Genomic DNA, 13,954 nt, shown 5'->3' on the forward strand with positions numbered 1-13,954 from the left:
AGATGGCTGGTGTTTTGTAGACAGCAGCTTGCAGACAGAAATGTCCTGGCCTTTAAGAAGTGCAAACAGAGAGAGTGTTACTAAAAACATCAGATTATGGCGATGGATGTCAACAGTGAACATTTCAAAGCAGGGAATAATTGCTTCAAGTCGACTGGAATTGGTTTGTCTTTAATCTGCCCGCTCTCTGCCGCTCCCATTTTACAATTACCAATTAAACACAGTTGTTACTTTTGCTAGCGTTCTTTCTGGAAATACTACAAGCAGAGCGACAATCCAGGAAAAAAAACATGTTATTTGTTCTGCCACCTCGTCTCCCAGTTTTGCTCATGATAATAAGTACCGTAGGGATCTTTTCTTACCACGGTAAAAAGTTTGAGCTGAGTGCAGAAGTTTCTTTGACCTCTCACAATCTGCCTTCATTTAAGGGCTGTTCTATGCTGTCAACAGGGATGTGTTACTGTGACAACCTATGTATTTATTTGTTTCTTTGCTGCTAGCATGGCTGAAAAGACATTTTCTTGATTTGTTTTTAAATGTTTTGACTTAAAGAAAAGGTTGCATCCATTTTCAAAACTTGAGTTGACAACTGAGGGCAAAAGAGCAGCTTAAAATGTATGAAAAAAAGGGTAACAAATACAAAGAGAATGACATTTTATCCCTTGAGACCTCTGTAGTTAGAAAAACAACTTTCTAAAGAGGCAGCTCAACCCCAAAACAAAAAATACACATTTTAACCTGTATAGCGCTAGCTATCAATCTAGATTGATTTGCTGTGTGTTGCTGAGTGTTGGTAATATCGTCTCTAGAGATGTCTGTCTTCCCTCCAATATGACGGAACTAGAGGGCACTTAGCTTGTGGGCTGCTCAAAGCTCCAAAATTCTTTTAAAAATTAATTAAAAAAAAAATTAGAAAAACTGTTTCCAGAAATAATGACCCTGTTATTTAAGATAATCCACAGACCTTGTTTTAGTGTATGAGCTATTTTCTTTTACTGAACTGCACTCACCAACTGTATCACTGTGCAGAAGGAAGCGTGCATCTGCTGCTCGCTCACATAGCACACCTAGGCTAGCCAACCTTACAGCTCAGCCAAGTAGGACACAAACAATGTTTACATGTCATGCTGTTAGAAGCACGGGCCTCTCGTCTATGAGTAGGTGCCCCTCCTGTTATGCGGTCTACTCAGCAACTCACACCAAAAGAATCTACATAAATAAATATCACTGCTAGCGAGAGGAACAACACGTATTTTGTATTTTGAGGTGAGCTGTCCCTTTAACTGCCAAAATATACAGAATGAAACCTTTGCTCAGCTTTTCACTTCATCAGCTTAAGATTTATGATTTCAGCAAGTATTTTAGAAAGATTATAAATGAGCCGAAGTGTTCTGTCTTGAGTTAAATATTACCTCTGTGTTCATTTCTGAAACAAACAACATGGGAATGCTTGTTTCAAGATGAAGAATGAGCCCTTCATGACTGTTTTGGCCCCTGTGTGTTCGCAGCCCTTTGCCAGGGCTGAGTGTAAGGCTTACAGGAGTACCAGATGGCACAGACACCTCTGAAAATGTGACCTCACACCCTTTCTCACTGATGGGGTGATAAAGGCGTACAAGCTTCCCCCTGGGCCAAAAATGAACGCCTCCAAGGAGCTAAGTCCAGGTCTGGAAGCCCTCCGAGCCTGGTGTGAGGGGCCCAAAATGGGGCCAGACCCCAGCCACAGCAAACCCAGAAAATACCCACAGGGAGCACTAACTGGCCACAGACACCTCCAGGGCTTCGAGAATACGGAATGAAAAAGTGAGGAAAATGAAAAAAGTGAGATGGTGTAGATTGCTGGGAGAGCTACAGGAACTACCATTTACAATGACGGCAAAGTTACAGAGAGTCAAAGCTGGGAACCTGTTCTTGTAAAATGCATGCAGACTGCACGTGTGACCAGGCTTATTCATCCACAAAAGAGCCATAAGATTGATTTTAATTCATGAAAGAGAGCAAGATTGTTTTGTAGAGAGGTTTTTAATGCACACCAGACAGATGGGTTCAAGGCTGCATTCCTACTTCTTCTTCTTTTTTTTTCTTTTACTGGCCTCAACTTGAAAGACATAACATTAAAAAAAGAACCCACAAAAGAAGTGATCAATGTTTGATACCAAAGCAATTTTGGTTGCTGGTTCTCTCTTGGTCTTTCTCTGCACGTGTGAAATATTCAGGCACCTAATTTACTGGCCTCCTGGGAATCCTTATGACATAGCTCCTCTTGGAAGTCATCAACGGTAAAGCAGCCAGATCTATATACATTTCTGACCTGTGCATCTGCGTTCCAGCACATGCTCGACTTGTGTTCTCCAACACATGGCTCACGAGGGAGTGTGATCTGCCTCACTCCACATTTCCTCAGCTGGTCAGGAGAAATTAGGTCAGGAGTTGAAACAGGTTAAAATGGCTTTTGGGAGAGTGGTAGTTTGGTTTAGCTTCTCATGGTGATGTAGAGATACAGGCGGGGAAAATGCAAAGTCTGCAGAGATGAAGCGATAAATTAGCACATGAAAGAATAAAGAGAGTCCTGCAGAAACTCTCTCTGACACAGATGTTTTATCTGAATTCTCTGGGAGGTAAAGGGAAAAAAAGGACAGCACAATAAGGAGGAGCGAAAAGATATGAGAAGCGGTCACATCATTCACAGCACAATGACACTAACAACTGTTACATGTGGTCATGTCTGAAGTTTCCAAAAGCCTGTCGTTCTCATCCTCTGCCTTGTTTTGGCCTTTTACTCTGTGTGATTTATCTGTCTGAGTCAGAGACCAGGCCAAGTTCAGAAGAAGCATCAAACATTAGACATAGGAGGTTGAAAAAGTAGTTGTGGCGAGGATCATATGCATGTTTGTAACCTGCCCAGTGGGCGTCATCAGTACTTAGTCACAGACATCTACCCTTCCGTTTCAACACCAAAAGAGATCAACAATGAGCAGGTTGAAAAATAAATAAGTTACAATCAGGCAGCTTCTAATTGAATAAATATGAAGGGGATAACATATGACAGAAATGTGCACCCCAAATTATGAGGGTGAAGTACACTGTGACTCCTTTTAGCAAGGCTGAATGACGAAAAAACCACCCAAAAAAAGTGTCTGAACTCTGAGGGCGTGGGCTTTCCAGCCACCTCTCAGTCAGCTCTGCTAAATTTGAATCCTGTAATACTGGACAGCAACCGACATTTGGGAGGAGAACGTGTGACCATCTTGTTGACGTTAAAATATAAATTCAAAATTCAAAGTACTTTATAATTTGTCAATCTACACAATTTTCGGAGAAGAGAAGAATCTTTTTACAAGTTCTCCCTTCACACATAGTACACACAGACAACAAGGGGGTCAGACATGAATGGGGGGTTCAGTGCCTTGTTCAAGGGCATCATCTCCAGCTGCCAGTCCACACTCCATACTTGGGATTTTAGCCAGCGACCTGCCCCAATATGGAAAACATATATAATGAACGTTGATTGACTGATTGAACCTTTGACCACAAAACTTTGTACAGTGCATGAATAATTAACTCTGACGTACTGGCTCAGGCTGATTAAATGAAGTGCAACACACTTACATTAAAGATGAGGGAGAACATGAAGAAAAACAAAAAAAAAGAAAGAAAGAAAAAAAGAGAGGAGGGGAAATTAGTTTTATGATCTGCAATATCCTGCCAGAATTTTATTAGACACTTAAGCATGTGTGACCTGCCCCCTCACAGCAGGCTGTTAAATGGCAATGACCTTGTAGCGAATGCTATGAATCCCTGGTCCTCTAGTATCCCCGAACGTGCCGCCCCTGCTCCTCCCCTACCTCAACACAAAAGATCTTTTACCTCACCGACATGGGACAGATAAATTAACCAGCTGCTAAACTTGGCCTAATTTTCACATTATTTGTGGCACACAGTTGAGTTTGTTTATACGCCTGAGGTGTGTGAGTGTGAGGAGGTCATCAAGCACGATCATCATTTACATGGTGTATGTAAACACATGTGGTTCTGGATAGGTTTATGGAAAGAAAAGTGTTACAGGATTGATTAATAACATCCTTGATTAGCACGTGTTGTAAATCGAGGTGTGAGGAAATAGAGAGGGGAAAAGTGTGCTGTAAGTTTGCTTGGGAAAAGCTGTTCTGCAGTGGACGTACCCCTGAGGATGTAATTCTGGTAGTTCTGGTCGGCTTCAGCGCCAACTTTAATCAAGCACGTAAGTCCTTCTGCCACCACAAACTCGTGCACCAGGTCCTTGTCATCCTGGAAAGAGGTCAAGGAGAAAGAGGGGAATGTTCAAGTGCCGTCATACATCATAGACACAGCCAAACACATTGCTGTTGTAATACTTGTAACAATTAATATTAAATTGACAGATTTATTTCTGCCTTCATAACTGTCCTCGGACAAACTTTTGAGTGCATAAACGCTGGTTGCAGAGAAGTGATGATCTGAAACCTGTTGTTTCATAGCTCACACAACTCTTTCCAATTACTTTAAACAGTTTTAGGTGATAAAGAAATAAATCAACTCCAAAACCAAACTGTTGAGATGATTCATGCTGACCTTAATGTTCAAAAATTACATGCATGTCTTGTGCACCAAGAGGACAAATTGCTTCAAGCAGGAAATGTATTGCAACAAGACAAAGTTTCTATTGCTTTAACTAAAAATAGAAAAGAAGAAACAATTAGCAGAAAGAACAGGTACAGGCAAATATATTTTTATACAATACAACATACGCACATTTCTTAATTCACATTTCTTAAATCCTCAACTTAATAAACTTATCTATCCTAGCTACTGCACATGCAACAAGCAATAAAATCTGCTCACAGTGTGTTCAAATTCCCATTGCTTTGGCATCCCAACTTCATTCCACATTTTATTCTCAATGACAAAACCACCTGCATCTCTCACATCTGTTGATAACTCTATTATTTAAGACTCATACATGCACCCTGCACTACTGCAATGTAGAAAAGCAATACTGATATCACGCCAAGTGAATATTTTATTCCACAACAAGAATAATCAATACTCTCTACAATGGAAACCGCACAAAGCCATTCATAGTACAAAAAGTGAGGTATTCTAATCTATTCTGGGCCTGCATCAATGTCTGCTGCTCTCTTTTCCATCTGACTGTCGGTTAACCCTCCCCCTCTATGGCCGACTGCCCGCCAGGCCGGCCCAGCCCAGCCCAGTGTGTGAAGTATGACCAGACCTGAACACTCCACAGCTGCCACGAAGGCAGACTCTCAGCAGCACAACTCTGCCTCAAGAAAACAATACAGCGTCCAAGTGTGAGTGTGCAGTGATGCATGTGTGCACACTGAATACAGTTTTTGCATGATTATGTGTGTGTGCACAGGAGCATTCAATGCCCTGCAGCAAGGCAGGAGATACTTCACATGCTGACAAAATGCTGCATCTTTGGAAAATTCATGAGATTGTGAAAAAAACATGTGCAGAGTGGAATTCTGTGTTCCATGTGAGCTGCAGATTAAAAAAATATGTTTATTAAGGATGTAGCAAAAGCTAAAAGGCAGAAATAATTACCTGAAAAATCTGCTTGAGGGAAAACAAGGCTCTCCGTAACTCCCGTCCATTTGAGTTGTAGAGTTTTTCTGTGTGGAGAGAGAAAACAAAAAAAAAAAGGAAAAATCAGCTGACAGTCACACACGTGGTATATTTCTCTTATGTTCTCATACAAAAAGTGGATAAAACAAATGGACAAGAGACTCAGTGTGACCTCTCTTGAATAACAAAGTACCTGTCTTCTAGTGTTTTAGTTATCACTTGCATCATACATAATGAACTACAAATTTCTTTTTCAAAATCACTTCCTTGTGTCTGCGTTATGCACACATCATTGGCAGCAATTATCCCAAGCAGCTAAATGTGAAAAATTTCCTGCAAGAGGAATAGTGAGAGTAACAGAACGGTAGGAGCAACTCAGAGCACATCTGTGGAGAGTTAGTGAACAGTGGATGTTTCCTGCTGACAAAGCCATATCTGTAGCTTACCATAATACAAAGTCAAAGGCAGAAACTTAAGCCAATAGCCGCCACAAATGGCGAGGAAACAATACACCCATTAATCAGTTATGGAAACACCACAGTGCATTAGAGGAGAGATATGATGGATGACAGATGCTTGTGATGGAGGCGAACATCTCCTGCAACTACTTTGACAATCCTTCACCCTGCATGCAGTCTGCAGATGCTGCCAGCGAGTGGCAGCGCTGAGCTCAGTCCTTGCAGCTCACTCATCACTGCTGTTTGAACTCTCTCTGACTCAGCAAAACCTGCCTCTTTTACTGCTGTGCAGATAAAGCAGCATACAGTACAGTACAGCATGCAGTGCTCTGCAGTACAGTTTAGTACTCACACTTGCTGCTTGTCTCTCAGTATTTTTTTTAAACGGATGCAAAATGTCCCTTTTGTCCACCTTTGATACTTGATTGCTTGAAGGCATGATATGACTTAGTCAGCAAAGATCTGACATGAGATTTGCGTGTACGCAAACATGCATGATGCAGTTTGTTTCTCTTTCTCTCTCTCACACACACCCATGCGACATAAAATAAAGTAGTTTGCAGTGTGTCTGTAGTCTGTCGTACCACTGCAGCTACTGCAGTCCTGACAGGATGGGCAGGATTTATCTGTGGAGTGTTTTTTACTTAGAATTGAATCCCCAAACATACAACTGAGAAATGCAAATAAGCAGACACGACGTTAGTATCCCCAATAAACACACATACACACACAAATGAGTTGTGCCCATGAGCTCCTCGTCCTTACAAACAGCTGCGACTAATTCTATTCAGAAGTGTGAGAAACACACACAGATGAGGGCATATGCTTAAGATGCAGAGCAACAAACCCCTATTCATTGTTGTCCCTTCAGCTGATGAACTGAGAGAGAGACAGAAACAGGGTGTGTGTAGCCTGTTCTGTGGGCAAAACAAGGGTTACTTACAGACACTGGACCAGACAGAGTGTGTATTTGTCTGATGCCTTTGGGTGCTTTTTCAGTGACTAACACCATTTTCACAACACACATAAAACTTCAAACACAGTGACAGTTTGAATATAGAGGCCCACTGAGACAACTATCATGCAACATCAGGAATTCCAACCTCTCTGTAAAAAGGACACTTTGGATGTCAACATGCTGGCTGTTTTATATCAACAAAACTCAATAATTAACATTTAAAAATCTCACAATCTATTTATCTATCTAATAATGCTAAATATGAGTCAAGTTTTGTTTGTATGGGTTTAAACTTGCTGCTATGTACCAGAAAGTTGTATCACAGGGTATGGTAACTCTACACATTATTACACACATAAATTATTGTGTGTAATCTACTACGAATTTGCACTGCCTATAACCTGGGACTGAGCTATATGTGGCTAAAAGGCTCCTGTTTGATGAGGTTGCACAGTGAAATCAAACACCTCACAGTCCAACACTAGCAGAGCTCCTTATCTCTGGAAGATGTCTTTTTTCTAATTTACGACTTGAATGGTATTTGGTACGAGTGCAGCTGAGCTTTGAATGTTTTGTACACTCTGTGCCGTACATGGCTCTGATGCATCATGAGTAGATGAGTATTGGTCTTTTACGGAAGAATCCCAGCCAGTTACTGGCAACAACATCCACAAGGAATAAATCTCTACAAGTCCAGAGGTATTAGAGAGGAAGCTGTGCGATGTTGGTGATTTGTGTCTTTATAAATAACAGGAAGGAACTGTGACCGGGCCTTTTCGGCGTGGGCCCCCCAGCTGTGGAACTCCCAGCCTGAGCATCTGAGGTTTGCCAAATTGGCATCATCTATTAAATCAACTCTCAGTACTGACACAATGTTGTGGTTGCATCTTTCTTTCATTTTATTCACCCCTTTATAAAAACTTCTGATGATATCTTTCCATCATCATCAGAGTTTTAGGCACTCTGTAACTCAACTGATAAAAGTGATGTGTTATGCTGTTAAATATAGAAGTAATAAAAAAAATACACCATGCACTTTTTGTGCTTTCAGTGCTTTTATGCAGACGTGTTATTGTTCTGTTCTTTCAATTGTAATGTATTTAAAATAAATTACTTTTTAAATATCTAATTCAGATTTGTTTATTTAGTCCTAGTTCATGTCTGTGGTTGATTCTACATCAGCTAAAAAGCATCTTCAGCTTTCAAACAACTGCACCCTCCTCTGCAGGTCAAGGTAGGGCCACATCCATTGCCCTGTACCTCAGGAAGATGACTCAGAGTTTAGATTAGGGAGCTCTAAACAGACAAGCTCTCTGATCACTGCAATGGAAAATGTTGGAGGAAGATACTCTGTGTTACTAATCACACCTTCACCATACAAAGCAAACTTGGTTTGTGGTCCTACTTCAAGTCAAGCCTTGAATCAGCAAGCTCGTTTTCTCCTTAAAGTTGCAACTGCACGTCTTCATGGACATTGACTGTTAATTAGTCAACCGATAAATTACACCCAGCACTGCTGAACACCCAGTGATGCCCAGATCACAGCACAGCACTACAGCAGTGATGCGTCAGCGCCCTGGCTGCCACTCAGCTTAAATAAATCCCAGGAGCATGTTTCATGTGTTTGTGTCAATCAGCAAAAGCACGGCAGAGAAAACTCTTCCATGCAGAGTTCCACTGCCATTCAATAAAACTGTCAGAAAGTTATTCCTGCCCAACGTTTAATGAAGCCCATCTGCAGGAACACAGTTTACTCCTTGTCCCTGTCCGCAGTCCACACACCGATGCACCTCCCAGAGGCCCGACTCTAATGAGAAATAGCTCAGTGGAGATTAGTTCCATACCATTTGGCACAGATATGCACCCAGACATATGGGCCCTCTGCATTTCCCTCTTTGGGAAAATAACGTAGGCACACATTTATTCAGAGGAAATGTTTGGGAACCCAAACTCTCACAGTCATATTCACCTGAAACCCTGAAACCTCCGACTCAATAGCTTATTACATATGCAATCTGTTATTGGGCCGAGGCAAACCTAGAGCGAGAGGAACAACCGAAGATATGACAGATAACATGTAGTTTGGGCACTGCAACACATTCTGGGCACTTGTAGCTTACCTGACCTTAAAGAAGTACTTCAGCAATATCAAGAGGGCCCCAACATAAAACTAAGTCGCAAATACTTTTGGAAATCAGTGCTACATGACCAGAGAAAACAGAGAAAAAGTTTATTTAGATTTAGAATACCAAGATTTTGCTGGGGGTCAGGTGGGATATCTGGGCACTGGTTAGAAGGAGGAAAATTTTCTACACATACTGCCCACATTGTTTTGATACAAAGCTGGTTGAAAATTGGCGAAATATCCATTTAAGATTGACAAAAAATACCCTTTTAATGTTAATAGGAGTGTACACTTCATAGTTATGTTGCCAATTGTTCTTCATACCACAAAACAAGACATGCTTAAATAAAAAATAATGCTTCAGTGCAGCTGAGGACAAGCAGCCCATTTTTTCCTGTCATCTTTACATTCCCCTCAGGCTTTTACTGACAAGAACCTGACAGGAAAATGACTCAACAGAGTGAAAGTGTTTTTGATGCCTCATATTTATGTACCACAGGGAGCAGATGTTTTCTCCTCTTAAATTGCAACACACAGTCACGTTTTCTTAGCTGGAATAGCTACAGGGATGTAATGGTCTCGTAATTATAACAATCATAAAGGTAGGAGTGGAATTTCTATAATCATCAGGAATGTGCTCAACTACCCGCAGTAGAGGACCTGCTGTGGGGCCTGGCATATTCAGACAGACCAGGACTTCATGGATGGTTGTGCTACTGACAAGAAGACAACTTTTAGAAGCAAATCTATCTTGTGCTGCTTCGGACACCTTCTGATTCTCTGTGTCAGTGCCAGCGCATTCCAGTAATACCACTTTGTGTGAGTCATGGGTCACTTTATTTATCTTCACGTGCCAATCTCAACCCAAGACCTGTCCCGGCCACTCATTGCTGGACAGCTTACAAATTATTTTATAAAGAAAAAAAAACATTGCCAATAAAGTCATTACCCTCATTTTCCATCTGCATCTGCACAGCTAACATGCTCAGTTACTCATCTGCTTGCATGCCTTTGTTTCCAAAAAATGCCATAAAATGAGAAGGATGACTACCATGGCTCATGCTCTGCACCGCAGGCGGAACACATAAACCACATCCAAAGCACAGCCAGGAAATCCACAAAGACCCCACTGGGCAGGACAACCCCACACACACCGCTGTAAATTAAACTGTGTTTGCTTTCAGGAGTGGAGCTGTCAGACAAGAAGCAGAAGGGGAGGATCTCTACTGTAGCATCGATTTGGTGACTGTCTATAAAACTGTCTTACAACGCGCAATCAAATGAGCAGCTTTTATGTGGGATGCAGGGGTGCTAAGGTCTAAAAGAATACATTAACTGTATGAGACCATAGATCATTTGTTACTAAGCTGGGCGGAAACAGCGAGAAACCCACAACCCCAACCATGACTAGAAAGCTGATATATGTAAAAAAAAAAAAAAAAAAAAAGATTATTAAGGGGCTAGTTCACAAAAGGATTGCATGGCATTTGTGGTGGCTACACCTGCAAAATTAGATAAACAGAAACTGTTTAACTCTCAAAGCACCCGCAAAGGATGAATGAGCCTCACTGCAAAAACAGACCAATTCACAAAGATCAGCACTAATAGCCATGCACAGTTGCAGTGACATTATTAGCATGTCAGAGAGCTGCTGTTAAATGAAGGGCCTGTATAAGTTGTGTCACGCCAATCTTCTTTTAAAGTCTGATGGCATACATTTGAAAACACCAGCAGCACTGAAAGACTGGCATATTCCCAGATACGGTTTCTTTCTATCACATTTAAATTCCTTGCCCAAAGGAATGCCTCTGCACGTCGTCATTTTGTAGCTCAACATCTCTGTTCTCAGCGTAAAGGCGACATTTATACTTGGCGTGAAAAATATAGTAGTCGTGCACATCCAGAAACCATTTAAGGCAAATGCTAGGCAAAAACAATAGCAATAAACAACACGAAAACAGTGTAACTGATCAGCACATTTACTGTGCTAATTGCACTTAAGGTAGCTACAGTGTGTGGACCTTTTTTTATGACATTTATACTTTCCCACATGGATAATTGCTATCAGATGCAAAAAGGGTCAAATTGCACTCAGCTGTAAAACTTCATAGCTGTGTTTGCGCTGTAATTTCATTTACGCAATATCTTGTCTGAATCAGTCTGAACTGATAGCAGTTGCCAGTGATACACTTTCATTGAGCTATCAGCGACCACAATGAGTGATCATACCCATGAGAGTTTCTTTGGAGGAGGATGGGAAGAGAAAACAACACATGGTGAAGTATTTGAACACACGACTTGCTTAATCCAAAGCTTTATTTTGGTCATGATATCGCCATATACCCACTTTCCTCTCACCTTGTCATCCCCACAAGCATGGGTGAAGCTCAGCTCAGAGCACAATGAATGATGATAATTAACTTGTCTTCCTGGAGAAAACTTTAGAAACTACAGTTGGTTTCTGGGTTGCATGTGTTTTGTGCAGGAATAAAGGTCAGCAAGCGCTACAAAGTCCTGATCTGGTCAAAGCTGGACTGTTAGAATGGACTTCAGTCCCAAGCCAGCGCCCTGCCCATGCCTGCATTTAGCCCTGTCTCAGAGAGCCCGTTTCACTGGTCAGTAAAGGCCACAGACTCTGTGAGAGGTGACGGTGGTCAGACTGAGCTCAGGCAAACTGTAGCCATCTGAGACACCACAGTCTTATGTGTGCCAGCACCGCCACATCACTGCCTGCCATGTGTAAGGATAAAGGGACCCATCTTTCATTTTTGTCCCCTGGCATTTTCATGAGAAACCATTGAGTTTACAGTATGCGTAATGGCCCTCTGCAGTCACGAAACACAGCAGCACAGCAACATCAACAACAGTGCTTCCTTCTTGTTTTTTTCCTTTTCTCCTTTTCTGTAAGGGAAACCTGCTGTTCCAACATTTATGAAGAGAAAACACAAGTAATTAAGATGGAAGACCTCCCAACATGTGCATCGACTTGTAATGTGCTACTTTGTGGACTGGGGTTTCTTCTGCACTTTTTATCCCTTTCTCCCTGAACAAAAACATCAGGTGAATGATGGGTCAATAAAAGTAGATTATAGCACTCGGGTGGAAATCATTAGGAGTGAATGCAGGTAAGTACGAGATCACTTTCAATGTGTTTGGGTTTTGAGCACAACCGAAAAAGTGGATCAAGAGAATTACTTGGACAATGTGTGTGTGTGTGTGTGTGTGTGTGTGTGTGTGTGTGTGTGTGTGTGTGTGTGTGTACAGGAACTGCACACAGGCAGTTTACAAACTGCACAGAAGAATAAGGACATTAATTAATTTGTTCCTGTTGCCTGGAGTTTATTCAAATGCTTTGGAAGTTGTGATGGAAGACATATGGAGATGATGGTTTAGATTAGAGAAAACTGAGTTGGGCCACACACACTACAGAAGCCTCTGTCATTGGGAGCAGGCCTCACAGGAAGGCCCGGATGGACCCACAGGGCGTGAAAATCTCCAAGCAGACACACAGCTATGGCATGGGACGATCAAAATCATCAAAATAACTAATAAATCTGGGCTTAATCCAGTGATGAGAAAAGAGTTAACATACGGTGCAGGGCTGTAAAAACAAGTTCAGTGAGTTGCCTTTGTGTGTTTTGCTCGCATTAATAAAGATTATCTCTATATAAAGTTCACAATCAAAATGTCTGCACACATGTCCTTTCACCTGTGTTAATGACAGTGTTAGGAAGTTGCAAATAAACCACACTAATCTACTTTGATTCAATTTCCTTCGTGGATGTTGTACCTGGACTTCCTATCCACACCGTGCAGAGAGCACGGTGTCTAAAATCTCACAGGGACAGTGAGGAGATCAGGTTTCTGGGCTGTGACATTCTATCCTGGCAGAGACATTTGATACCCAGCATACCACCGCTTAGTTCCAATAAACACAAAACCTGGCCCGCAGAGCTCAACGGCACTCATTGTCCCTCTGTGGAAATGGGGAAATTGGATTGTTTTGTTTATTGATGTGTTTACATAGGACTTTCAGTTAAAGTTTATGTTTTTGTCAATCACAATAATTCTTCTGGAGGGCAGAAGTGGCATTTGTCTTTTAGCTTGTAGTAGTTATTTTGGAGCACAATGCTACTGGTTAGCCTCAGAGATCTTTTCATTATTCTGTAGAGGTTGAAAATGTTCAGCAGAGCACTTAAAGGGCATCAGAGGCTAATTACCTCCTGGTAAGTCTCTTGAATAAACTGTACGCAAACCAGCCGTCAAGATGCTATCTGACGCTGTCAAAGAGAAACAGTAGAGAAAAGCGAGGGTGGAATCTGCAGAATTCCAGACGAGGAGAGATACATGACAGCAAGGCCAATGTGAGGACAGACAAATCTTTCATTAGTGCCTGCCTGTCTAATGAGTCATTCCTTAGCTACCAGGTGGGGTGACCCCCTCCAGTACATGCCCCCCTTTTCTTCCCTCTGCCTTTTTTTTTTATAGCCAACTGCCCCCCTTTCACCTTTTTAGCAGGGTTTCCCCACATTCACCACCACTGACACAGATAGTTAGTGGAGCGGAGAGCAGGGTAAAGGCATGTACTCATTCAAGAGACTGACAAAGGCCTGACACAGATATAAACTAGGGGATCAACCACTTATGTGGGGTCTGGTTGGGGGTGGTGACAAGGACAGCTGTAACACAGTTAAACAAGTCAACTTAAAGTTTTGGCAACTGCTGGTTGTTGGTATTATTCCTGTGACTGTGCAGGTGAATTCTACGCTAAAATTCTCTGTATACGAGTTTGGAAGGAGGTTGAGT

General features: G+C 41.8%; 1 protein-coding gene across 6 annotated transcripts in view; it reads right to left on the minus strand.

Annotated features, from left to right (window-relative positions):
* fhod3b (formin homology 2 domain containing 3b) overlaps positions 1-13,954 on the minus strand; it is a 139,833-nt gene that overhangs the window by 72,440 nt on the left and 53,439 nt on the right. For all 6 annotated transcript variants that reach the window (XM_088084150.1, XM_088084152.1, XM_088084151.1 and 3 more), the window contains exons 4-5: positions 5,587-5,654; positions 4,182-4,287 (exon numbers count right to left, since the gene is read on the minus strand). In XM_088084150.1, the coding sequence (XP_087940276.1) occupies positions 4,182-4,287; positions 5,587-5,654 (174 nt within the window). The remainder of the gene's footprint in view (positions 1-4,181; positions 4,288-5,586; positions 5,655-13,954) is intronic.

This window comes from Plectropomus leopardus, chromosome 11 (assembly GCF_026936395.1).
Source record: "Plectropomus leopardus strain MGB_pleo_1.0 chromosome 11, ASM2693639v1, whole genome shotgun sequence".
Classification (NCBI taxonomy): Eukaryota; Metazoa; Chordata; class Actinopteri; order Perciformes; family Serranidae; genus Plectropomus; species Plectropomus leopardus.